This window comes from Miniopterus schreibersii (assembly GCF_964146895.1).
Source record: "Miniopterus schreibersii genome assembly, chromosome: 10".
In the NCBI taxonomy this organism is placed as follows: Eukaryota; Metazoa; Chordata; class Mammalia; order Chiroptera; family Miniopteridae; genus Miniopterus; species Miniopterus schreibersii.
This window is the reverse complement of record NC_138110.1, coordinates 43,489,865-43,517,654: the sequence shown is the minus strand read 5'-3', so window position 1 is coordinate 43,517,654 and position 27,790 is coordinate 43,489,865. Positions and strand designations below refer to the sequence as shown.

Sequence of the window (27,790 nt, the reverse complement as noted above, 5' to 3'; positions counted from 1 at the left end):
CATACTGTGTCAAATCATGTCCTCCCTGGACAAGAGGATATGGGACCTGTTGTTAGAACAGGTATCCTACACACACAGGTGTTCCCTAAGTCCGCAGTACTAGCTTTATAACAAAATTAGGCAGTATATATGTAGTTACATCACATTAATGACTTTCTGATGTGAAAAGAGTGTTTTTTTCCCCTTAAGTACAAGCCCTGAAGTATTATTTTAAAATCAATATGGCAATACCATCTTTCCCTGGTATTGGGGTAGCATGGGGTGAGTGTGTGTTCTAGAAGTACAGGTATCTCCTGACCTTGGCTAAGTTGATGGTTAGCTGTAAGAGACTTGTTTTTATGTATTTAGATACTTTAGTGATTACCGTATATTACATGTTGTTAAGTGGCAAAAATAAAAATAGTCCAAATCAGAAACAAGGTATCAGAGTCTGAGACTCTGCTTATGAATGAAGGGCGATTATAAAGAGAAAGACTAGAATAATTATCTTACATACCAAAACAAAGCAGGATAATAGCAAAACAACAAAAACTTCATCAATAGAAATTTACTCACAGTGTTTTGGAAACAGGTGAGCAGAGCAGTTGGAGACTGATTCCATGGTTTCTTTGTGTGAGCTAGTGCCTCTGATCTAAGCATGTCCTGTTAGGGGCCTGCACACTTCACTTTCTGATCTCCTTCGATTCCTTTTAGATTAGTGTGATTCTAAGTAGCAAACTGTGAAATAGGGAGATTAATGTCTCCACTCCTGTTTAAGTTTCCAACCGTTTTTCCTCTTGCTCTCCTTCAGATCCCTGCTATCCTAGGTAGCTGGCATGACCCTCATGGACTAACTGATGTTCATGCGTCACCAGGAATGGGTGCCTCGGTGTGGTCCTTTAAGATTCAGTACTCAACTCAAAGAAATGGGTGCTCACTTTGGGAGGTCAGGAGGGCGGTTGTTTGGGCCAGGTGAGGACCTGAGCTCTACTCTGCCACCGGGACTGACCTCCTTAAATGTCCTCTTGCCTATTTTCTCAGAGTTAAAGCATCCTCTCGGGCGAATGCCAACCAGTTTGCATGTTTATAATTTCTCAGCATTGCTGCTCTCTGATTATGAAGATTGTCTCTTTCGTTACGTTCACGTGCATCTGTCTGACTGGACTCTGAAATCCAGCCTCTTCCAGATTGGTCTTTGTGACATGAGAGACTGTTCATTACTTTGAGACTGATTAGGAAAATCCACTAAATATCACCTTTGTTCTCACTGCTTTTTTAGGTTTATATGTAGTCTCTGTTTAAATGATCTGTGTGTCACTTATCAGACCTATTAAAAATTCTTACATGGTGATGGGGAATGAGGGATATGTGGAGAAAATAGAAAGATGGAAATAAATGCTTTGCACAAATTTTAGAAAAACGAGCTATTTCAGTGGGAGATATATCCTTTGCGGTACTGGACAGTGTTAATGTAAAAACTATACTGTAGGTACTTGTTCTCTTTTACCATCACAGGGGGAGAGCATGGCTTGGAAAGTGGAGTGTGATTTTGGGGGGGTTTTCTGTTTGTTTTGTTTTGTTTTTGTTTTGTTTTTATCATGCCTTCTGGAAGCAAAATGAAGAAGACAAAATATTAATAGGCTCAGATAAGAATTAGGCTCTATTCACTATGATGTTATAGTCATGGTTCTTTGATGCCCATTTCATTGTCTTTCCGGCTAGCCGAGGGCATCACTGTCCTGTGTAACCTTTGTCTGAACTCCTTTTTTGTATCTCCCTCCTGAGAGAGTCTGGGGGTAAGATAATTATCTCCCAAGCTCCGATTTTCAGCAGAGTTCATGTAAGCACATTACTGGACATGACAAGTGTACAGAAGTGATGGATGTTGCTGTGATTTTTCTGACACAGTGGCAAGGGGCAAGTTCAGCCTGTCCCTTGATTTGTTTATTAATTATTATATTAGCACTAGCAGTCCTTAAGGCCTATAAAGCTCTAAAGTAGGAGATAATATTTCATGTTTTAAGGAACTTTGCCCAAATCATCAATGGATTTTAACAAAATGTTCATGTTTTTTCCCCCCACTAATATTGGAATAAATTGTAGCCAGGAGATAGTAATGAGAGGAATTGCTCCAGTGGTCTAAAAATAATGATGGCCCATTCATCAACTGCCTCATATGTCTGCTGTACTATATTAAATGCTGCTCTATGGGCATCATTTTACTTAATTCTCAGCAATCATAAGAGGTATTTTGTCTCCACTTTACAAGTGAGAAAAATTCATCTGCAGAGAGTTTAAATAACTTTAATTCACAAAGTTGGTAAGTGACAGAGCTAAAATGTTAACATAATCTGTTAGATTTTAACACTTTGCAGATCATTGACTGATACCAACTGGCAAAAGTGATTTACAGTGCTCATCAAATTATTTCACATTTTAAATAATAATGTCCTTTTGACTTTTTTTATTAATTCCTTTTAAAAGAAACAATGCTCATACCAAATTGTTAATGCTAAATAGAAGCTGGGTGGGTTATATGATGCCTCTTGGATCTCACACTGATATTTTCTGTGTCCTTTGGTGGTTCTGGTTTTCTTGTTTGATTGTTGTAAGTAACCTGCAGTAACCTGCTGGTGTTAGAGCCTCATCATAAGGGAGACACCACAAGGGACATCAGGGTTGCAACATGGGATGGATGGGTCATTCTTTAAAATGCTTTTCTGGATAATAGTTACTTTTGCCTTTTTGGTTTTACATGGAATGAAGTGCTCCTCTTTTAGGTAAATGTGAAGCAGGTAAATTCTGCATGAGCTAGGGGGCAGTGTATTAATGAATGTACTTTTAATTCCGGTCATGCCCAGGGTGTGCTGTGGCTGGGCCTTACTCAGCCCCATGATCCAAACTGCCCTGGAGGTGCCATGAATATGGGGACCATCCTTAGAAGTGGACTTGAGGAGGGTGAGTCCAGCAGTTGTTAAGGCCCCAGATACGGAGACCCTCATGCTCTCTCTTAGCCTTGTCTAGAGAGGCCTAAAGGAATCCATCCCAGTTGAAGAAACATCTTCTACTCTGCAGTGTGTCTGGACGAACATGCTCCAGTCCTTCCTCTAATTTCCGAGGTATCAGCACTATAAATAACAGTGACTGTGCTTTTTCTGGTCAGGACCCGAAGATCCCTTCTTCTCATAGTGGACCAAGCCTTCTTTTAAATCTGGACTTTTGTCTCACCTCCTGTTCTGTTAAATAATAGTCCACATTGGCAATTCCTTAAGACCATTCTGAGAAACTAATAAGGAAAATAATACCAATAACTATAATTTATTGGAGATTTGCTACATGCCAGATATTTTGTATGCATCATCTGTAGTTCTTACAGTAGCCTTCTAAGGTAGATGTTAGTTCATTTAAAGATGAAGAACCTGAGATTTGCAAGGTCACACTGATAGAGCAGGAATTCCAGCCCATGTGTGTCTGACATCAATACCCAGGCTCTTTTCACTAGATTGGGCTGTCTTTTGTGATAAATGATTCTAGGAATTGTAATAAATATGTCTATTATTGTGCCATTTTGCATAAAAATTAACTGCAATGGACAATACAATTTCAAATAGCATTTCAGGAATTTAACAGATGGGTGCCCTAATTCAGCAAACAAAATCTAATGAACACCTATTAAGTGCCTGGCACTCACTGTTCAAGAGCCTGAAGACTCAAAGCTGAGTCCGTACATTCAATAACAAATATTCATTGAGCACCTGCTCTGTGCCAGATACTCTTTTAGATGATGGGGATACAACAGTGACTATTACAGATAAAAATCTCTGCCCTCATGGTGCTTGGAGCCTCCAGTGGGTGGAGACAGATAAAAAGCTAAGCAAATAAGTATTTCATATATCGGATTAGTGATAAATGTTATGAAGAAAAACAGCAGGAAAGGAGAATAGGGAATGGAGGGTTGACAGGGGAGGCCTCGCTGAGAAGGTGAACTCGAGCAAAGACATGAACGGGGCTGGGGAACCATGGCAGGGGTGGGGGTTGGGGGGAGAACATTCCAGGCAGGAGTAGCACGCCCTGGGTGGGAGTGTCCTGCTGTGTCTGAGCTATGGTGGAGAAGTTGGGAAGCCACCAGAGTGGGTAAGTGGCAGAGAAGGATAAGGCAGGAGAGCACTTGTGCAACATTTGTTTTAAGCAGATATAATGACTGCAGTTTACTCTTCATGAAATGGGGAATCATTGGAAGATTTTGAGTGGAAAGATGACACAATTTGATTTATATTCCAAAAGGATCAATCTGGCTGTTTATGGAAAAAAACCAGAGAGTGCAAAGGCAGAAGGAGGGAGACCGTTTGGGAGGCTACTGGAGTAACTGGGCAAGCAGAGATGATGGGCTGGAGGGAGTGGCAGTGGTGGACATGAAAGGGAGGGAGAATGGAGTGGTCACACTCCTGATGCATTTTAAAGGTAGAGCCACAGGGTTTATGAAGGGACTTAATGGAAATTTTCATTAGTTTGTTTTGTATTTCCTTTGGCCTAAGACCCTGGAAAGATGGGTTGGCCACTGGGGGAAGATTCTGGGATGACCTGGTTTGGGAGAGAAAGCTGAGGAATTCACTTTTAGATACCTTAGGTTTGGGGTAGAGTTGTCGTAGAGAGCGAGAGTAAAAATCTGTTCTTTAAGAATTTCATGTCTGGTAGCGGAGACCCTCAGAAGCAAATGTTCCTAAAAATACAGTGAGATGTCCTTGACAGGAATATGCACAAGTGCCTTGGTTGCCCAACAGAGACTGTCTCACGGGGGAGGGAAAACTCATTGGAGTGGAGGTGGTATCAGAGCAGAGTTTTGAAGCATAAGGTTTAATGGTGTTTGGGGTAAGTGGGGCTGGAAGCTTCTAAATCCAGGAGCAGCACATTTGAGGGCGTGGAGCTCTTGAAGAGCTGCACACAACTTAGGCCATGATTACTGAAGCTTGTGTGGTGAGGCTTGAGAGTGAGGATGTGGCTGCCCTTCGTTTTTTATCAGGGAGGAGGAAGGGATGGGGGAACTATTGAAAAGATTTTATTGCTTAGAAGGAAATAGACTCTGTTCTAAACATGCCAAGATCCAACTGGAGAAAACAGTAGAGTATAGGTTGTAATCTGTGCCCTTATTTTATTACTATTTTTTGTTCTTTTCATAACCAGTGTTTCCCAAGCTATTAAAGTGCTATGTTCCTACTTCTTAGTTTTGACATTGTAGATCACAGACTGAATTTGGGGGAAGGCTCTTGAAATCCATTGAACCCCCTGCTGGCCCCACTGCCATCCTACTCAGGAGAAAGTTCAGCAGGGCTGCCAGGGTGAAAAGAATATAGTAAAGATGTTATTAGAAAGGATTTGACAGGTTTTCTTGACATTTGGGATTGGGTAAATAAGAGGTTTGGTCATGAGGGCTTTAAAAAAATAATAATAATTTGATGTATCTGTTACCTTTTCTGTTATGTGGCCAAGACCCTGAGTCAGGGGTAAGTGCTCAGCATTTTTTTGTGGAATTGAATTGAAAGCATTGGGTAAGGGCAAGTTGGGTGACGAGATTGTTAGTTGTCACTAAAGCAAATACCAAAGGTAGCCCATGAATTATAATTTACAGGGTTTTATTTTGCCTTCTTTCCTATTCACCCCTCTTTCTCTTCCTCTCCAAGTGCCCTCTCCTCAGTGGAACCCCATTTCAGTTTAAAGGAGGTGCTACTTGGGAAAGAGGAGGAAATGAGATTTTCTCAATTTTCAGGAAGTAAGATGTTCTCAGCCTTGTTCAGTAATAATCATGCTATTATAGGGGAATGGCACTCCTTCCGTCAGTTATCACCTAACGTTCTGTTGTGAAGCAGACTGAGCATGACTAAGATGGAGGAACATACCTACTGTGAAGTACAGCTTGTAAAGAGGATTATATCCAGGGTGTCCCAGAAACACACACACACACTTTAACAACTCATAGCTCAATGTTGAAAATAAAGTGTATTTTAATAAACACTGCCTTTATAATTATTCAGAGTGTGTTTACACATTTTTGGAGGACACCCTATATTATAGAAGTGAAGGTCTATCAAAAATTCAAAAACATATCTTCATATACCTTTTGCATATACCAGCAAAAAGAAAATGGCACATAAATTTATGAAATGCAAAAAGCAGTAAGATTGCTAGGCTGATTTTGTAGCAGTAATCAAAATAAACACAAATTGATGGCCTCGGCCAGGGACAGTGATCTACTGTTAACTACTTGTGATTTTTCTCCAAATTCAGTCAATAGCTTGAGGACTGTTAATTTTCTCGTAGGCCAGTGGTTTGCAAACTTTAAGAATCACCTGGGTGCTTATTAAAAGTGTGAAATACTATCCCACTGTTCTCTATCCAGCCTACATTTTAGAATCCCAGAATAGTTTTTAAAAATTGCCCGTGCCTGGGAACTGTCACCAGAGATTCTGGTTCAGCTGGTAGGGATGGCACCCAGGCATCTGTACTCCAGAGATTTTCTATACCTGCAGGTAGATCTGGGGAATATGCAGTTCTCTCGGAGCCCCAGGTGACTCTCATCCATGTGGTTTGAGCACCGTGTTCTGTGGCCAGCCCTTCACTGGTTTGCCCCACCCACTGGCTCATGGCACCACTGTCTTAGTGGAGGAAAAATAGGCGTATTTCAGGTGTGTTAAGACAAATTCTATTAGAATTAGTCTTTTTAAATCAAAAAGGAAGTTGAAAATTAGGAAAGTGACAGAGCTAAAAGAGTATTTCGAAGAAGTGATAAATACATCTTTAAAAAGAAATATTTTGTTGGTTTTCTTCTGATGACAAAAATAGTACTTTTGTAGACAATTTGAAAAGGACAGGGAATTGGCCCTCCAGAGATGATCACTCTTAACATTTTGATTTATCATGTAACTGTATCTTCTCATGGTGAGTCCAGATGTTGAAAACCCTGGGCACAATCAGCCTGTCGAGGGTTGGTTAGCGAGCGCTAGCCTCTTGCTGTGGGGCCTCCACTGAGAGCCCCTCTCTTCCATCAGAAAGCATTACCTTCCTACTCTCAGGGGATAGTTTAATGTCTTCCTCTGTCCCTTCGTTTTTCCTACTCTAGGTCAAAAACACCAGGGAGAGTCCAGGAAGTTCTCATTCTGCTCCAAATCTGTGGGACTCTTTCCAGTAGAGAGAGAGTTTCCCTAGTGAATTATGAGGACCAACATCATCCTCTGCTCTCATCCATCCCAGTTTTGCATTTTTTATCCTTGCAATTGCTGTTTTTCTCATCTTCCCAACACGACTCTGCCCAAAGCTACTTTGGGGGAGCCAACACCCCTTTCCGTGCCTATTTGAGGAACCCTCTGAACAGAACAGTTTTAAAGTAAAGAGTTAGTGTGGCTTCCTTAACTATGTACAAAGCTTCCAGCTAGACAGATTTATTTTGCTTTCATTTTAAATAGACAAGTTAAAGTTTTTAAAACTAATTTCATTGTGAAAAGTGTAGCAGTTACAAAATTTATCAGTGTAGGAAGTGAAGCAGGTTTCGCTGTGATTAAACCTTTTTTAAAAAACCTAGACCATAAAGAACCTATAAAAACATCTTAAGATGAACTGCTTTTCGGTCTTTCCGTTTTTCTTCAAGTTTATTTTTGTCTGTAGGGTTTTAACTTAATCCCCATTAAACTGGAACCATGTGCATTTAAAAATCGAAAGCACTGTTTATTGACGTTGCCGGTTAGAGAAAAAGAGTTTAAATGACACATCACACCTGTAGCTGTTTAGTCATTTTTTAGTATATTGTGTGGGAAATTCAACCCTCAAAGGCAGCTCTAACCCCTGGCTGGGTTTTTATCTACTGAGTCACGGAGGTGGGAGGGAAGATGGTGGCTGAGCCAGTCCCTTAAAGTTTTAATTACAAAGGATTTGAGGCACAAATGGGAAACCCTGTCAGTGCTCCAGGCACCCAGTGAACAGCCTGGAGTAAAGAATCCTCTTATCTGCTCCTCAGAGAACTGGAGGAGGCACTATTCTCAAGCAGCACATTTGTGCCCCAGTGAGATCTTTTAAGAACATTCTTTGTAGTCTTCATCTATTACTAGCAGCCAGATGAAAGCTGATGCATTACTGTAAAAACAGAATAAGTACTTGGCCTCATATTTGTATTGAAGGATGAAAAAATCCAACAGCCTGTCAAAACCCCAAAGTATAAAAGGATCCAGCTGCCAGGGGAGCTCCCATGTCCTCTCTCTGTAAGAGCTGTGATAAGAGATGTGAACGCTTGGTGATTAATTATGGGATGGCAAGATTCCATAATATGGAAATGTGGGGAAAACCAAGTTCTATTAACTTGGTTTTAGAATACAGAAATATCCTAGAAAATATCATGATTAAAAAGGAAAGCTGGTCAAAGTTAGCCTATTCTCTGTGGGGAAGAGTTGAAAAGTATCCCCTGGTATTCCTTTCTCTTCAGTGCATGTGCCGCACAGCAGCCAGGCTTGGGGGCCAGACTGAACTGGATCTGATTTCCCAAAACATCATTTGTAGACATGTGACTTAGGGCACCTGTATGTTAAATGAGGCTGATATATTCAATTATTCATTCGTTTATATACTTAATGACCACTAAGCTGCCAATAATGGTTACTTTGTATGATTTTGTAAGTATTGAATGTGTTTTCATTTTTATAAGAGAATGCCTAGAATTTTCCCATATATTTGATTTCCTTTTCTTAGCAATAGAAGTGTCTTTTTTTCGTATTTCTTTATTGATTTGATCAAATGTGATTCCTGCTGTGTGAGTCTTCATGACTTACCACCTAGAACTTCTTTATAAGGTAAGATACAAATATTCACAGGCAGCTTACGTACCTTCCTGGTCCTTAAAAGGTCTTTGGCCCCTTTGCTTTCTTTCTCATTTGCACCACATGTCCTTCTGGTGACTAGTTTTGGGTGCCTGCATGGAGCTTGCTATTAGGAGCTAACCACAGAGATAAAAGCCTCAACACATGAAAATGAACAGGCCAGGTCGGTGTTCTGCTGATCATCTGAATTTATAGGGCTCCTGGATATACGTGACCTGCTGTTCTGTCTTGTGTTTGTGAGGCTCAGAAACACAAACTGTTCCTTCATTCATTATTTGTTCATCGGCTATTTGTCTGAAACGTTTTCCTGGATAGACAGTGAGTCTAGAGCACAGGTGTTTGCTGTTAGGTCCTTTTTATACAGCCATTATTATAATTCTAGCTGTAATTCTCACCCCTGTGGTATTGACACCTATAAAGAGAAACCCAGGTTGTGGATTCTCAGCCAGATATCCCCAGGTATCAGGGGGTATATTGCCTCTCACTAAGGTACAAAGTTTAGAAGTCATAGCCATGACCTCGCCCTTGTTTTTATAATGAATGGTTCTGTGGGAGAGAGACACATTTCAGAACAAGTCTGAGAGCTCTTACTTGGTGGTAGATGACTGTACAGAGTCTGACTCTGTTTTAATTTATTCTCTCTATGGTTCACACCTCACTTCTCACAGATGCAGAGTCAGATGTTGGGTAATAGAAAAATATGCTCCTGCATTAAGGTGCCAAAGATGTCTTTTGCTAATAAGTTCTTCCCAGAGATAGAATTGGCCAATGATACAGAGGAAATACACTATCTCTTTTTCTCTCCTCTTTTGATTTTAGCCATGGAATTCTTGGAACATTTTAAACAATGGCATTGGACATTTATAACTTGAAACATTTTACTGGCTCTTGCCAGTTCGAGACCCTCCATTAACAACGCTTTTAGAGTTGGAACTAACTAAATTTTAGGCTTGTCCATTTGAGGCTTAAAGCCACTTTGTAGAAAGTTAGAACTTGTTGAGAATCTATAAGCAGTCAGTACCAGTCACATTTCTCTAGAAACAACAATGATCATTTATTTACTTACTTGTTTTCCAGGAATTAATGGCAACCTGGGGCAGAATCCTGAAGGCTCATATTAGATAAGAAACCTCTTTTTATAAAGGAAGAAACTAGTATTGTGATGTTTTTGTATCTGTAATTTTAAAGATAAGTAGGAGGGGAAATAGTCTTTAAAACAAAATATAACTTTATAGAATTTTGAATTTACTAATGTTTGACTTACGTTAAGTAGAACAGTAAGGTAGCATATTAACAATGTGGAATTATAGATGATCATGTAAGGCAATAACTTTTAAAAGTTGTCCAGTTCTGAAATAGGAACAGGAGGTTAAGAGTAGAGTTTAGTGCAGAACTTGTGTGGAACAAAGAGCTTTGTTACTAGAGGTAGGAACTCAGATTTCATTTTTGGCTGTGTGCTTGCTGTTATATAACCTTGGCCAAGTTATGCGCTCACCTTACCATCCCCATCTGCCCTTTGGGGTAACATCCACTTCAGGGTGGTGGGGGCGAGTTTGTGTGAAGGACGAGAGGGAGGGGCTTAGCACCACACACTTGTGTGTTCCCTGTGAACAACTTCCTTTACTTTTGCAAGCACCATACCATTAATTAAAAAATAATAATCAGAGCTCAGAAGGTTTATGAGAAATTATGTCAGCTTTCCAGCCCATGAAGATCCATTGCATTTTAGAAATTGAATGTGCCTTTTAGGAAACCATAAGGCAGTATTTTATATTTGTGGAGAGCTAAGTTAAGAAGCAAATATGCCATGTTTGGAAAATGATCTGCACATTGAGGCCATAATGACAGTTTCTTCCGTAGAAAGAGTGATTAATGGTTAACAGAAAATAGAAAAAGATAGTTGCTGTTTTTAGCTTATTTTCTTACACTTTCCAGGATACAGTTTGACATAAGCACTGAAGACTCTGCTCTTATGTATGTCATTGGTGTGCTGAAATTTCCATATTGATTTAATTTTTTACTTAAAACCTCAGGAATACTATGGGAGTGCCTTTGGCTAAGGGAAATGAAGTCATAGTCAATTCTGAACTCTATTACAGTGATAGGGAACACTGATGAACTGCTATAAACATAGCCATCAAGAAACTGAATTCAAGTATTCATGTTAACTAACAAAAATAAATATATATATATTTGGCACGTTCCTCTCCCAGGGCCAGCTCTTTAGAGTATTTCTGCTGTATATTGAATAATACATTAAAATGCTAGTCAATGTAGAAAAATGCAAATATGTTGTGGGGAAGCACTGCCTTGTGCTTTGTGAGGTAGTTCTCTCTGAGTCCACCCCAGAGCAAGATAGTGTTCACTGGTGGACAATGTAGACATGTAAATTAAACCCTTTAATAGCAAGAGTCTTACCTAGTCAAATTCCTGATAATGACAGCATCTCGGTGATAATCATATTAAAATCTCAGAGAGCCTAAAATTTTTTTGCCAGATTATGTAGGAAAGGTGCATATTGGTACAGAGGCCCTTTGGCCCTTAGTTAGGTTCTCAGATGAACTCTAGAAACTTATTGTATACCAAAAGACCAAAGCTTTCTGTTTTAATCTGTTTTTTTAAATTTTTATTTATTTTTTATTTTTTGGAAATCTGGAGCTGTCACTTAGACCACAAGAATACATTCTTTATTAACAAAGCCAGGCATTGCTTCTCTTCTGAATTAGATGTTTTGAAAAGTGATCGCTGATGACATAGGGCTCATTGATGACTTCCTGTGTTACAGGTGATGAAGCGGTGCCTAGAATAACCGTTGAAACCTGATGCTTGTTGGTGGGCCCCTTGCCTATTGAAGAATGCATTACTTGCAATCTTCTCACCTCTAGGGATCCCTGTGCTTATGAGACCTAACATTTATAAGAGATTTTGCCTACCAGCTCAATCCATTTTCCCCTTCTCCACCAAGCTCCAATCAGAGGTTCTGATGACTCTAGAAGGGCATCACTTACTTCATTTCCTCTCCTACAGCTCTGTTCCAGCATTTTCTCTCACCTGCACTTTTGCCATGGCCTGCTAACTGCTCTCCCTGCTCCCACCCCACTCCTTTCCTCGGAAGTCAGAGCAGTCTTTTAAAAGTATCAGTATGACCCCATCATTCCACACTTTAAAATGCTCCATTGCATTTCAGATGAAATCCAGCTTCAGAAACTGGCTTACCAAGACCCACAGATTGTGACACTCCCCACTGCCCCCCACTCACATCTTCTACTTCATTGTCTGTCTCCTGGGTCCCAGCTTCCTCAGCCTCCTTTCTGTTCCCTGACCAAACCAAGTTCATTTCTTCCTTAGGGCTTGTGCACTCATCTTCCTGGGGAGCAGTATCCTTGTACCTTCATGTGGCAGATTATTTTCGTATTCGAATGTCTGCTTAAACATGCCCTCCTTTGAGAATCCCTCCCTCACCACCCAATGTAAGCAACCACCCATCTACTTTAGATTGAATTATCTAATAGCATATATCTGTAGCTGGTTCATTTTATTTCCTTTTCTCCTTCGATTAGAATGGAAGCTCCACTGGAGCAGAGACCAGTCTGTCTTTATCAGACGTATCCCCAGGTTTCAGAACAGCTGTTCAGGAAATGTTTATTGAAGGAACATATTAATGAATGAAGAAGTGATGTAGCCAATATTTCTAGCCTTAATCGATAAATATCCAACCAAAAGCAAAGAAACTTGGTTAGTGTGGGCAGCTGTATCATTGCTAAATGTGTACTTTCCTTTAAAATATTAAAATAAACGCAGATCTGTAGACTCCTTCCCCAGCTTCTAGAGTTCAGGAATCCCAGTTTGGGAACTTCCTTATTTTTAACAGAATGATCATAATGCAAACATCCAGAGCAGAACCTGAGTTGGTTCTTCTGCCACTCTTTCTATAGACTTAATTTACATGTAGGTTTGCCTCCTCGGGAACCCTGCCTCTCCTACTGTTAGCGCTGCCACTGAACGCTATTAGTGACCTGCACTAACACAAGTCCGTCTTCCTCCAGAGAGGGAGCCAGCTGCTTCCTTGGCTTATTGAGATGTATTTAGAGAGCTGTGGGAACAACCAAATACTCTTGGTATTTCAAAGGTATATAGAATTTATGCCCTGGTACGTGGCACCAGTCGGGTTTAGAAATATGAATACATATTGGTAAAGTGGATGCTCACATAATCATAATCACATCTATCTGTCTTCCATACTACATCTGTTCATTGCTTAAACGCAGATCTAAACATTTTTTAACCTAAAAAGAAAAGCTAACTTACTGAAAATAAACCAGTTTTTCCAATGTACTGAGTAAACTAAGAGTGTTTCCTTCAGTTTTCTCAGGTTATCTAGGTAAAAAGTATTGTTTCTGGGAATGAAATAAAACCTTAAATAAACTCAATTAATTAGTGAAACCTTCAGCTGCCTATGCAGTAGGAGGTTGTCCTTCTCGCTAGAGTGCTGGCAGTTGCCTGCCCTAGTTGTTTATGGCCTTGGAGCTGGTCAGTAAGGTCAGTTAGTACCTGTCTTCACTTTTCTTAGGAGACAAAATTTCCTTAGATTTCATGCTGTTACTAAAAGTGTCTTTGGTTCCCAGGAGTCCTAGAATTTCAGAATCTTAGAACAGAAGGGGAAGCCAAATTCCATTGAGATCACAGAGCATGTTGTGGACTTGAGGCCAGAACGCAATCTCTCCTGGATGGTCCACGCCTTCCTGCCCCACTAGGGCCCTCTCTGCCCCATCATGGCGCCTCTCCTGTGCTTGTATTTATTCCCGATTTTTCTTTTAATCTTTCTGAAGTAGCCTGTGATTTCTAACTGTATCTAAAGCTTAGAACTAGTGTCATTTAACTTGGGACCAAAGGTGAGTGATTATTTTTCCATCAAACGGATTATTTCCCAGGGAAGCCCTCCCTGCCTCCATAGACCTGTTGAAAGCCCCCTTCTTTGGGCTTAGTTCTTGCACCCTGGTCACTATGGTTGGTTTGCTTCTCAGGGTAATCTACCAGAATGCACATTCCTTGAAATAGGAGACTGTGGCCTTATTATTTTTTGTCTTTCGTGTTTAAAATTCCCAACACTGAATTGTAGCTGTGCCTTGCTGTTTGAAGTCATTGCCCCCATGTTGATGGATCTGGATAATCCTCTGCAGGTGTACAGTGGTCATTTGGAAAGTAATTTTTTAATTATTCTGTCATCTTCATAAAAATTGCAGCTTTCGGCTGCTTTTATAATCTAAAAAAGCCAGCTAGCTCCATAGGTGTAGGTATATTTATTTGATCTAGTAGGATTTGAACTTAGTATGACCATAAACCTTATGTTTTTTTTAAAAAAAACACACAATTAGAATTGTCCCTGCCATTAGTCACAAACACCTAGTGTCTCAACTATTCACAAGTTTTCAAAGATATAATGACTATCCCTGAATTTCACTGTTTTGTGCTTTGAGGAGTAACTGGTACATTTCTGCCCCATCAAGGCCTGCTTGGTACATTGATTTGGCCTTATTTTGAGCCAAAACAATGAAAAAGTCCACCTGACCCTTTCTGATGTTTGCCATCCTCCTGCCTGCCAAAATGGACTCTGTATAGTGAGATGAAATCCCCTTAGTGATGATGAGGCCGCCTTGCATGACCTGACTTCTGCCTGGCTGATCCGATCACCTCTCTTCACTCCCTACGTTCCAGCCACAGCAGACCTCACGCCCTCACACAAGGAAGTGCATGTGATTTTGCACACTGTTCTGCTGTTAACTGATTGGAAACCTCTGCCTAGCATTTTCTTTTGTGTTCCTTCTTTCTTTAAACACAACTCCAGAGGTGAAATTGACAGACATGAAGCGGATTGAGTTGGGAGTAAGGAGAGAGGTGGTGTCCTGATCCTCGCATGAGCAGTGACAAATGGGCGCTCACCTACTGAAAAGGGAAGATTGATTAGGGGGCTGGGCAGGTGGGGGATCGAGGGTATGGATGGACACTTGTTCAGTTCTCGGTGCCTCACAGATATCCAGATAAGAGAGCTGAGAAGTAGAATTCTGTGTGTATGTTTGGACCTAAAGCTCAGGGAGGCCACAGACTGAGAACGCTATATTTTGGAATTGTCACTATATTGGAAACAAAGTGGTGGAGCTCTTCAAAAAACAGGATTTGAAGAGTGCGACTGATTCCTAAAGAACTTCGAAGTTTAGAAATGGAATATGAAAGACTATGAAGAGGCAAATGGAAATGAGAAAAAAGTAGCCAGAGAAGGTAGAAAGAAAATCAAGAGAGCGCCAAAAACGCAGAGAATTTGAAGATGAGAAGGGATGTCACGTAGGATTTACTGGCTTGTGGGGAAGTCATCGGTAACCTTAATAAGGTTTACTAGGATAAGGGGGAGGACAGTTGACCCTTGAGCAACAAGGGTTTGAACTGCACAGGTCAGTTTAAAAAAACAGCGTATAAGTGGACACGCGCCGTTCAAACCCATGTTGTTCAGGGGTCAGCTGTACTGAAGGGGAGCGGGAGGGAGGATGTGGTGAGAGCGTGGGAAGAAACCCCCTGCACAAGCACGGCTCCGAAGAGCAGGAGAGAGAGCCGTGCTGGAAGGGTAGGGATGGGGGTTGGAGAGGGCAGAATGTGAGACCAACAACAGGCTGATTTGGTTTCTCGTGGTTTTTTAAAGATGGATAATACTAGGGCTTCCCCCTCCCCCTCTTTTAATGCAAATAGGAAGAATCCAGTGGAGGGTCAGAGGATATTACAGTCTTTTAGTTTGCTTGCATTTTATTGGTTTTTGTGGACTGATGGATAGGATTCAGTAGTTATAAATGTTTAAGTGAGTATATATCAGTCTACTAGCTTCTCAATTCCTATAAATATATGTTTGAGTTACAAAAAGGGGTGGGGGGAGCTTGTTTTTAAAAAAATTTGCCCTCTGTAGTGCTATATTCCTGAAGGCAGGTGAGTGGCATTCCGTAGGAATCGTGTTTTATAAGCGATCTATATTAAACATTTTTCTCTACTGTCTTAGGTTTATGTCTTTTAATAAAATACCACTGAATTTTCATATCAGCAGGAGAGGTAGATAAATTTGAATAGAGAAGCTAATTTAGCAGCCATTTAATTAGGAGATGGGAATTTTAGAGATGCTGCTTCTAAAAGTGGAAAGATGAGGATAATCTGGCTTTTTTTCTTGCTTCTATGGAAAAAAAAATTAGAGCTGAAAAGGAACAAAACCTGAAATGCATGACAATGACCATTCTTTATAGGTGAAATGTACTGGGAATTGGGAATATGATCTCATTTACACCTGCACGCTGCTGCGGTAGAAGCTCATTACCATTTCCTCTGGCAGTCATTTAATAAACACATCCCCGAGAGAGGCATAATGAAACACAGTGTATGTTTCTTCAAAAGTAAAGGACTCCTCTTGCCATCACCCCAGCATACTTAATGAGTGTCCTTACCCCAACTTTTAAGATTTGGAGTTTCTAGCTATCCAAACCTTTTTAGCTTAAGCAAAACACAATAAGGTAAATTTAGTATTTAAAAAAGGGCCCAGTTTATGCCAAAGCTGAGCACAAGCACTTTGCATTGCTTTCTGTTTGGGATTGTAAGTGATGGTGTTTACTTTCAGTAATTGAAACAATCAACAGCTACACTTCATCCAAAGTGAAAAACATCAGGAGAAGAGAAGGGAGCGTGGGAAAATAATAATCTTCAGCGAGCTAGAAAGGGAAGTGTGTGACGTTAAGTATCAGGAATCATCCAAGAAAGCAAGGAATGAGTATAAGAAAAAGAAAAACCAAAACAATGTAAATATTATGAAAATCTTATTTTTTAAAATGTTGGCATTTGGGTACAAGATTGGAGGTACACACTGTAAAACTATTAAAATAATGAGCTAAAGTTAGAAGTACTGTATTTAGATGCTTAAGATTTTGTTTGGCACTTAAAAATGAGTTTATTGCTTGCTCATATTGGCATGTGGGTGGGGAAGAAGACTATTTTTAAAAGTTTTGAAATTGAATTTACTGATCTAGGCCATCGATATCGTTTACTCATAGGTACAATATGAACTGATGCCCTTTCAGATATGTGGAATTAAATATTGATTCTAGTAAGATTCCAGAATGTAAAAGCCTTATGTTTTTAAGGTTTATTACTTTAATTTCTCTCAACAGCAATGGAAGTTTTATTATATTAAAATTAGTCAAAAAATAGCATTGATTTTTTCATTTATTATATTATGCATATAGCTGGAAAAAAATAATATACCTAGGAAATATTTGACAAGGGCATAGGAGTTTAAGATTTGAGGTTTTGTGATTTATGTGATGTATAACAGGTAAGGTATTATACAGTGTATTCATAGGTAGACAATAACGGTAGGTTATTTTAGTATTTAAATAGTTCATAGGTGCTTGCTGGGCTCTGTCCATTTTGCATTTTTATTCAGCTTTTGTATAGCTGACTCTCTGCCTTAGGGAGTTGTGGAATTAAAGACAAAAGCAGGTGCAAAATGGTTTCATGACTAGAATAATAACACAGAAACTCACTACTGGGATATTTCTTTACTAAACTTGCCCTTTTATTTCATGTATAGTGAGCCTAGAGGCTAATGTCATAGGTTTAGGAAGATTTCTATTTTAACATATATTTGACAACTTTTAAAGTTTAGAGTGCACTGATACGTAAATGTATCTACTACAACTACATTTGTGTAAAAACTTCTCAGTTTTAAAAAGTAGTAAGGAAGTTGGAAGATGATGAAAGAGGTGACATACTTTTTGGCTTGAACTAAAAGATCTGGGAGTTTCCTGCCTTTCACTACCCCTCACACCCAACTCACCTACATCACTAATTTCAGATCTGAACCCCTCATTTTATGGAAGAGGGAGTAGGAGACTAAAAAATTGAACTAGTCATCCAGGCCCTGGCCAGTGTGGCTCAGTTGGTTGGAGTGTCATCCCTTGCACCAAGGTTGCAGGTCCTGTCCTGGTCAGGGCACATGTCCAGATGGATTCCCAGTAGGAGGTGTAACTGATCGATATTTCACTTTCACATTAATGTTTCTCTCTCCCTCTACCTTCCTCTCTCTCTAAAATCAATAAAAAGCATATCCTCAGGTGAGGATTAAAAGAAAAAAGTTAGCCATCCAGAACACACATGGCAAGGTATTTGCTGCTGATTATTTTCATGTATTATATCTATAAAGATTATATATAGATTTTAAAGTAAAATGAACTGAGATGTTTATATTTTGATATATGATTCTGGTTTTCTGCATCTGTAACAGTTTTGACATCTAATTATTATAGCCATTATTTGCTGAAACACATAATAACAGAATCCTACTGAAGGTATCCAAATTTTTCAAAATAATATGATTTATATGCAAGAACTGTCCTGTCTAGGAAAAATTAAGTCTTTTTAAAAATATGCTTTTTCTAGTAGTCATTTATTTAAATTTATGATCTAGTGACTGGTTACTCTTTTATAGATATTCTCTAAACTGCCTAAACATTTTCTTTTTGTATTTTTGGAAAGCCCTTCGGTGTACTGATAAATGTATTAGACTGTGAACAGACCACTAGTGTCTACCTTGTAGGTAGATTTTGGTTCTGAAAGTTTAACTGAGTTCTATTTTCCATTAAAACATAAAATACGTACTCTTTACCCACTTAAGAGATATTTAAAAGTGTAATAAAGAAGAGTTATTACACTTTAAAATGCAGAGATATAATGATGGAGTTGATTTTATTATTTAGTTGCTCATCAAATAATTATTGAAATTCCTACTGTGTTGTAGGTACTGTGTTGATGCAATAAGTCCCCCGGTATCTGCAGCTTGTCTTTCCGTGATTTTAGTACTCAGCTGTGGTCTGAAAATATCAAATGGAAATCAAATATCAAATATCCAAAGTAAACAATTCGTAATTTTTAAATTGCCCCCTATTCTGAGTAGTGTGATGACATCTTGCTCTGTCCTGCCTGGGATGTGACTCATCCCTTAGTCACTTAGCTGTCTGGGTTATCAGATCGGTTAACAGACATTTAGAGAGACAGAGACCATATTCATATAACTTTTATTACAGTATATTGTTATAAATGCTCTATTTTATTATTTGTTGTTGTTAATCTCTGACTGTGCCTAATTTAGAAATTCAACCTTATCATACGTATGTATGAATTTTCAAAAAACGTAGTAGATATAGGGTTTGGTATTATCCACAGTTTTAGGCATCTACTGGGTATACCCCGCAGATATTATACTGAGTATACTGGGGTATAAACAATATGATCCCCACCCTTGAGTATAAGGGAAGGTGGTTAAGAGGGGGTTGAATAATTATAAAATCTGATACATTAAAGGAAGGAAACAATAAGGCACAATTGGAATAACCATGTAAAAAGGGAAAGCCTCTCTTGGCCAGCACTTGAGGAATGGGGAACTGGCCACATGACGATCAGAGGAAAAAACTGCTTTCAGTAAAGAGAACAACATGTCTAAAAAATCTTGAGGCAGAAAATCTGGATGTGGTTTAGAAGCAGAAAGGAGACCATGTGGCTGGATCACTGTGGGAGAGCGGGCTAGGCAGTGCTGCTGGGTGTGGATAGGGAGTTGAGGCCTTGGCTTGCCCTGAAGGCCACAGTAATTAAAGAGTTCAGATTTAACTTCAAGCACACTGGGAAGCTATTAAAGGGTTTTCAGCAATGAGTGATATGACCAGATTTATGTTTATGAAAATCAGATAACATAGAGGTGGGCAGGAATAGAGGCAGAGAAAAGGTTATTGAGGAGAGAAATGATGGCTTGCTTAGTGTCAGGAAACCAATTCAAGATATACAGTTTACCCTTGAACAACACAGGTTTGAGCTGCGTGGGTCCACTTATATTTGGATTATTTTTAATAAATATATTGGAGAATTTTTTGGAGATTTTATATCGATTACAATAAGCTACTATAAAGCAGTCATATTGCTTCTTCGTTATTAATGCATGAATTGTTATATCTGTAAATAAATATGAGTTTTTTTCAACAATCTTTTCTATTTTGATGTCTAGTGTTAGTAGTAAGTATAATGTCTGCAGTGTTTTATATCATATAAGACAATATTGATATAGGTACTGAGGCTCTTCATCTTGTAAATAGATGATGTAAACTTACAGTATTGATAAATCCAGTACTGTAAATGTATTTTCTCTTAAGATTTTCGTAATATTTTCTTTTCTCTAGCTTACTTTATTGTAAGAATACAGTATATAATACATATAACATACAAAATATGTGTTAATCACCTGTGTTATTGGTAGAGCTTCTGGTCAACAGTAGGCTATTTAGTAGTTAAGCTTTTGTGGGAAATCAAAAGTTATATACAGATTTTATACCTTGGCAGGGGATGCCCTCAACTCTACATTATTCAGTGGTCAGTTGTATTTTGGAAGAATATATTTTTAATATATATTTATATACATTTACAAAATTATATATTTTGCAAAACTTTTCCTATATTAGATAAGGAAGGTATGGGAAGGGAAATGTCACAAGTGACTTCTGGAATTCTGTCTTGAAGAAATGGCACTGCCATTTATTGAGGTGAAGAAGATAAGGGGAGGAGCAGATTTGGGAGAAAAAATCAGTAGCTACCTGTGAGGAATGTCAGGGGGGCAGCTGGAGTTTTAAAAGCTCAGAAAAGAGGTACAGACTAGAGAGACGAATGTGCGAGTTGATGGCTTATAGAAACTACTTAAAGCCCTGGAAAAAGATACCATCCACTGGGGAGGGGACGTAGAGAGAAGAAAAGAGGGTCTAGAATGGAGTTTTCCAGGATATTCCCACATTTAGAGGTTAGATGAGGAGTGAAAAGGGGTAGCCAGAGAGATAGGAGAAAAGCAGGAGAGAGAGGTGAGTTCTGAATCCCAAGAGCTGGAAACGTGTTGGCAAGGAACGTCTCATCGCCGGGTTGGGGTTGCTGAAAGGTCAGATGAGTTGAGAACAGACGAGAGCACGTGGTCCATTGCACTGACCACAAGAACCGCCCAATGGAGTCAGACAGGAGTGGCTACGAAGAGGAAGTAAGACAGTAAGGGTCAACAGGAAGTTTCTGAAGAAGTTATGAGTGGAAAGCAGAGAAATATGGTAGTAGCTGACAGAGGAAGTGAGGTCAAGGGAAGGCTACTTTGCTTTAGTAGGATGGGTACCACCAGAGTATGACTAGTAGAAGTTCGTCTGTAGAATTGGATTGGGAGTGGGCTCAAACAAGACGGTAGATTTCCGCCTCATGTAGCAATCCGGAGCAGGTGGGTTGTGCTCCATGAGGCCATCCAAGGACCCAGGCTGAAAGGGGCAGCTCTGGCATCCTCCTGAACTTGGGACCTCCGTGACTGGGTCTGTGGGGACCACGTTAGTCATTAATTTCCAGCTAATGGGAAAGGGGAATCTAGGGCAAGTGGCGTCTTTAGGCCATGACCTAAGCATTGAATACACTCTCTCTGTTGTCTCATTGGTCAGCCTTGATCACATGGCCACAGCTCATTGTGGTCTCAAGCTGGATAGAGGAGTACCAGCAAAAACAAAATGTTTAGTTACTAAAAGGAAAACAGAGAAAATGGATTCTGGGGATTGTCTATTTCTGTCACAGAGTAGGAGCTTCTTGGGGTGGGGAAGGGCCCTATAACATATTCATCTCTGTTTCTAAACTATAAGCAGTGTTTGACTTATATTTGTTGCTTAATAAGACTTTGGTGAATTGAACTATCAAAACTAATCTGCCCCCTTCTGAAAGATGGAATTCAGTTGTAGGCTCCACTGTTTTTCCTGTAGACTCATACCACTTTTCAGTATAAACATACAAAAGAGAATATAATATTTACTTTCAAGATTTGCTTGAAAACCTAAAATGTAATGTAAGAGGAGAAAATAATGTGTCAGTTTTGTTTGGATTACTATCTTGCTCTGAATTTGGACTTGATATTTACATACACTTTGGGCAGCTGAGCACCTGTCAGGTTGATATGTCTCTTATTCAACAGAAAGAATAACTGGTGATTGTAAAAAGTAACCCTACATAGAAGCACCGTTACAGTATTTAGTTTATAACATAGATTGGTATTTATTTTTTATGTTTCCCCTTTTCTTCAAATTATTAAACATATTCCACTGTGTATTGTAAAGACAGGAACTAAATGGTTTTACTAAGGTTTTACTAAATTATTTTGCATAATTTTACATTATACTAATGTGTGTATCATATGCTTAAAGCATTACACTAGCCTTTTGCTCCTGATATTTTTACCATAAAGTTAGAATTAGGAAGGGGAAAAATATGACAATCTGATCTGTTTGTTTTTGAGGTAGTTCCCATACCCAAGATAAAAAATTACTTACAATGGCATGGTAACCATGGGCGTAATAGCTCTGTTGCTTCTTAGAGCAAAAAACTGCTTTAAACAAAATGGCACATCTATTAATAGAGGGAAAAGTAACAGCAGAAAATAAGTTCTTCAGATATGATCATAATTCATTTCCCTCATTTAGCAGATGTGGAAATGGAGGCACAATATATTTAAGTGGCTTGACCATCAAATGCTTAGAAAATGGTGGTTATATTTTATAAAACCTTTTTTAGGATGTAAGAGCAGATTATTATAAATTAAGATCTGTTTTTTGAGTTTATGAGATATTTCCCTTTCAACATTCAAAGGAAATGGAAGGAAGCCAGGAAGAAGCCTAGAAGAATGAACCTTGTGAGGGAGGGAGAGGTGTGCTGCCCAGCTTCCCTCCAGCCACGGCCAGTGCTTGTCCAGTATGGGACAGAGTCCATGTCACTGGAGACGCCTCTGTTGTAGTTGTGGTTTTGATGAGAAATCAAAGAGAAAGGCATTTGTTCATGCAAGCATGGAGAGATTCCAGGCTTGGGAGAGGCAGAACAGGGTCCCTAAAGATAGGAAGGGGAAAGGGAATGGAAAAAAAAATTAGATCTTCCATTATTAGATCATCAAAAACATAACAGGAATAAAACTTGTGTTCATTACAGGTCATCTTCGACTTCAAGTTAAATGTTAATATTGAACTGTTCACGGACAGCCATCTTCATGCTAACGTTGGCAAGTCCCCTGTTAGTTGTGCAGTAGGATCAGCTTTGTTAGCATTTCTCCATCTTTCGCACTGTGGTTCTCTGCAGCCTTCACGTGTGGCATCCTGGTTTTGCCATCTAGGGAAGGTAATCACACCGAGTGATGGGACTTTCCCTTTCTCTGCTTGCAGAACAATCAACCATGACGACCGAATCTGGCTCAGACTCCGAACCCAAGCCTGAGCAGGAGGCCGAGCCCCAGGAGGCAGCGGGTCCACAGGGGCCCGTGGAGGCGCAGCCAGGGCCAGAGGAGCAGCACCAGGCCTTGGAGCAGTTCGCAGCCGCTGCAGCACACAGCACCCCTGTGAGGAAGGAGGTGAGCCCACAGGATCCATGCGGCCCTGCTCCCCTGCAGCAGCTGGCATCACTCAGAAAAGCAATTAAAGAATGTTTACTGAGCTCTTCAGGATCTTGTCTGACCTTGGTCTCTTAGCACAAGAGGGAACTATGAGGGGTCATCTGATTCACCCCTTCTGGTCCTACGCAGATGAAAATTTACACTATTTTAAGGCTTTCAATGAATGACATTCCACAACCTTGCTTGGTAACTGCTCTGTTTGATTAAAGCTCTTAAACTCACACTGAAATCTGGACTGCAGGTTATTGGTTTTATCTGGGCTTACAGGAAGGCTAGACACCACATTGATGGCTTTAATTATGCCCTTGATTTTTATTCAAGCCAAGGGGTTAGAGCTATTTTGGCTTTTCCCAGGAGTCATTCTGACCCTAATGTTGTCAGCTACTCTGAGTGGATGTTCAGGAGAGCCTTTTTTCCTCCCCTATATACATGTATATTTTCCACTCTATTACATACTAGACATATTTCAGTTGTCATGTGTAATGTGAATATTTCTTTTAAAAGTTTTCATGTAAAATAAAAAGCATGGTTTACACCTGGGCCTTGAATGAATCCATGTTTAAATGCCTTTGGCTTAAAACATCAGACCTGGCGTCAACATGTTTTAGAGTGCTGACTCACGTGTGGTAAGAAATCTAGAGACCCCTGCAAATGATTTACTTTTTATAGGTCAGATGTGTCAAGCTGGACATTTTAGACCATGTGAGAGAAGAGACATGAAATCAGCATATTAATATTAGTGAAATTCTTTGGCACGCACAACACATTTTTATAACATTAACCTACAGTATAAGTTACAACCTGATTATTTTACTTCTTTTCCCATAGAATTTAAGTTTTGCTTTTAAATAGTATCGAGAATAACATTTATTTTTATGTTTTATAAATAGATGCTCTGTCTGATCTGAGATGTTTTGTGATAAGGATTATTCTTCCCACTTGTTAAAAAAAATCTAAGGAAGGGTTGTTTTCATGTTTCTTTACCTTTTTGTGGAGGAGTGATGGTGGTAGTTTGTTTTTAAATCTTCAGAAGTTTAAAATAACTAAGTTGGCTTTTCTTTATTCTTTCCTCTTATCTCTGAATCGAAATAAAAATTAAAGTGGGGGATAATTGTAGAGATGGAAGAGTTTCTATACCCAGACATGGTTAAGTATACTTTATCTTTTCTATAGTCAGATGTTTAAAACCAAGCAAGAGAAATGATACTAAACCCTTTGTGGGAAAGATGACTGGTTACAAAGTCAAGAGACCTAAATTAGTCCTATCTCTTCCTCAGTTTTTTTTTTATATTTATTTTTTTAAATATTTTTTTATTGATTTTTTTTTTTTAGAGCAGAAGGGAGAGGGAGAGAGAGAAACATCAATGAGAGAGTCATCGATCGGCTGCCTCCTGCACGCCCCCTACTGGGGATCAAGCTGGCAACCCAGGCACGTGCCCTGACTGGGAATCTAACCTGCCATCTCTTGGTGCGTGGGACAGTGCTCAACCAACGGAACCACACTGGCCAGGGCTGATTTTTGTTTTTTATTCTTAAGAACTTCTCAAGAGTTTTTCCTTGAATTCCTTTCCTGGGCAGGGTAATGGAGGAAAGGACTGTATTTTTAATCTTCTGAATGTAATACAAGATAGAAAATGCCATTGTAAAAGCAAGAATCTATACCTAAAATCCAAAATAAATATACTGAAAAATAACTTTGTGATTATATTAGTGTTGTAAAATTATAGAGGCTAATAAAGAAGAAAAGTTGAAATGCTAGACTGTCAATACTGTCTTTACTCTTAAGCCCATATACTCTTAGCTACCTGGACAATAATAGTATGTTCATGAGAGAGGAAATTTCATGCTTATTCAAGGGGCCTAATCTGAATTTCGGAATGTATTTTCCTGTGGACTGTCTGTATACTTGCAGGCCGGTGGAGTGGTAGTCTGCCCCATGAGTTGAATTTGCACTAATACCATTGATGGTCACTTAATGCTTAGATGAGGGATGTAAAAAGAGTAGTTGGACAGCAGTGCACAGAGAGATTTCAAAGGAGAGTGATTCAAGGGAGAATTTTGCTGTTACATAAGACATCTTCTGCAGTTCTGAGTCCTGCCTGGACTACACTGTTGTGATTTGAAAGCAGATTGATGCTTTTGGACAGATTTGGTCTGTTCGTATATTGGCTCATTACAATGAGGGGAAGTAGATTTAGGGGATTACTTTGTGGTGAATTTCAGTGCTGCTGGCTTCATTGAACTGACTTAGAGCTAAATCAAATATTTTAACAGTTGTACAACTACTGAGAAGATTAATACTTAAAGTTCTGTAGGCCTTAACGTTTATAAGATACCTTGTATGTATATTTGCTGGTTATGGGTCTTAGAATATAGAAGGAACCAGTGACTGAAGAAAATGAAGTACATTAGGTAAAAATCTAGATGATTTAAAGACTGATACTATCCAACACCTTTTTAAAAAGCCAGGATTCTGTTTATTTTTCTTCTTTGCTCAGTGAAGTCTCAATGGCATTTGCTCAGTTCTTCCAAAGTAAATCCTTGAGTCAAGCTGAAATAAGGCCCCACTGGTGCATCTCAAGGGCAAAAGCTATTTAGGTAAAATTGTTAGCATTGTAAGTATCTGTATTTATACCCTTTTCTAATATCCCGATTCAGGTGTCTCTGATCCTTTAGGAAATGGGAATGCTTGTTTCCAAAGTGCTCTGGTATTGCCCGAGCAATGCAGTAGTTATTTCCTGCTTTGCAATGAAACTATTCATTGTTCTTCACAGGTCACTGACAAGGAACGGGAATTTGCTGCTGGGGCTGCAAAACAGCTCGAATATCAGCAACTGGAAGACGATAAACTCTCTCAGAAATCATATAGCAGTAAACTCTCTCGATCTCCATTAAAGATTGTCAAAAAGCCTAAAAGCATGCAGTGCAAAGTGATACTTCTAGATGGATCAGAGTACACCTGTGATGTGGAGGTAAGTGTGTATTTTAGAACTTTTTTGTCCCAGATACTGAGAGCTGGGGAATGTTGGCACAAAACATACATCATGCCTCTTTATGTTTTCAGAATTCCAGGAAAATGCTCAGACCGTTTCTAAATACAGAATTATTTCCAAAGTCTCTAACAGGGATCAAGTTACTAAAAGTACTTATAATGTCCCCCAAATGGTACAATCAAAAGAAAAATGTGGTCATCTTTTTAAAAAAATCTCCACCACTTTCCATGGTAGGAAAACAAATTGGAGGCCTTAAAAATCAAGTTTTAAACATCCTAACTATGAGCTATGATTTAAGTGAATTTGGCCTTTTCTGTGTGATTATTTAATGCCCAAGTCAGTTGTTTAATGGTAGAAACTTGGAGATTTCTGTACCTAGGACCAGTGGAGTAATTTGAACTGTGGGTGTCTTTTTCTTGCTGGGAGGGTGAGGACTCTGTAAAATGTACATTGTGGTGGGCACTGCAGCTCAAGTGTTCTTTTGGTAAAGAAAACAGATTCCTCTCAGAGAAGAGACAGTTGAATGACTTTTGTCTGAGATGTTTAGCAAGTCCAAGTTAACAACAACAAGAGAGCCTGTCCGTAGCTATGGAAATGGGTGATTGGTTGATTGTTGAGTTCTCTAAGTATCATGGAGAGTACATTTAGGTCATGAACTCAACCCAGAAGAACAGATTTCTGTGCACCACCCGTGGCATCTTCTCCCCACAGCTGGGAAGGAGCAGCTTGCTCTTTTAGCAGGGTGATTCTGTTTCAAAGTTAATGTTTTCATTCAAAGAGCTCACTCCTCCCACCACCAGGCCCCTGCCCTTTGCCACACGGGACATTACACGTCTCTCTACACCAGCCCCTCCCACCGCGTGCTCATACCGCATGCTCACACGCTCCTGGGCTCGTGGACAGTGTACACCTGTGTGTTCACATTTCTGTTTCTCTTTCCTTATGACATAAATAGCACCGAGCTCACCTGACTTCCCATGTCCCACATTCATTCATCTCTGCTTTGTCTACAGCCCCCATATCATTTCTGCTATATTTTGCATAAGATACTCATGCACTCAATGCTTTTCTTGGAACAGAAAATTCAAATCCATTTCACGATGATAATGTCAATAAGGGTAGAGATGAGGTTGGATTACTAAATTATTACAGATTGCAGGAACATAGGAAATGTATATATATTTTGAAGATATTATTAGATCAAAAGTTATTTAGCCTATATTTATATAATTTTTGTCATCATATAACTTGACAAATATCTATGGGTTGCTGTGGGCAGTGAAATACATGTTTTAAGGATCCTACCTAACGTTGCCATGCTCAGATCCATTTCTTGCATTTTCCTGGCTTTGATTTGGGCTTAAATCTTAGCCCAAAGTGTTCAGTTGTTGATTTGAATGTTTATTTTGGAAATGGAGAGATACAATAATATACTTCTACCTGTGTTTTACTAT

The 27,790-nt window shown here is 39.3% G+C and overlaps 1 protein-coding gene across 38 annotated transcripts in view; it reads left to right on the top strand.

The window, feature by feature from the left end:
* EPB41L3 (erythrocyte membrane protein band 4.1 like 3) overlaps positions 1 to 27,790 on the top strand; it is a 210,059-nt gene that overhangs the window by 103,867 nt on the left and 78,402 nt on the right. For 27 of the 38 annotated variants that reach the window (XM_081149593.1, XM_081149584.1, XM_081149580.1 and 24 more), the window contains exons 2-3: positions 23,117 to 23,301; positions 26,118 to 26,315. In XM_081149593.1, coding sequence (XP_081005719.1) covers positions 23,128 to 23,301; positions 26,118 to 26,315 — 372 coding nt within the window. In that variant the 5' untranslated portion in view covers positions 23,117 to 23,127. The remainder of the gene's footprint in view (positions 1 to 23,116; positions 23,302 to 26,117; positions 26,316 to 27,790) is intronic. The other 11 variants (XM_081149592.1, XM_081149587.1, XM_081149578.1 and 8 more) reach the window with 1 other exon arrangement.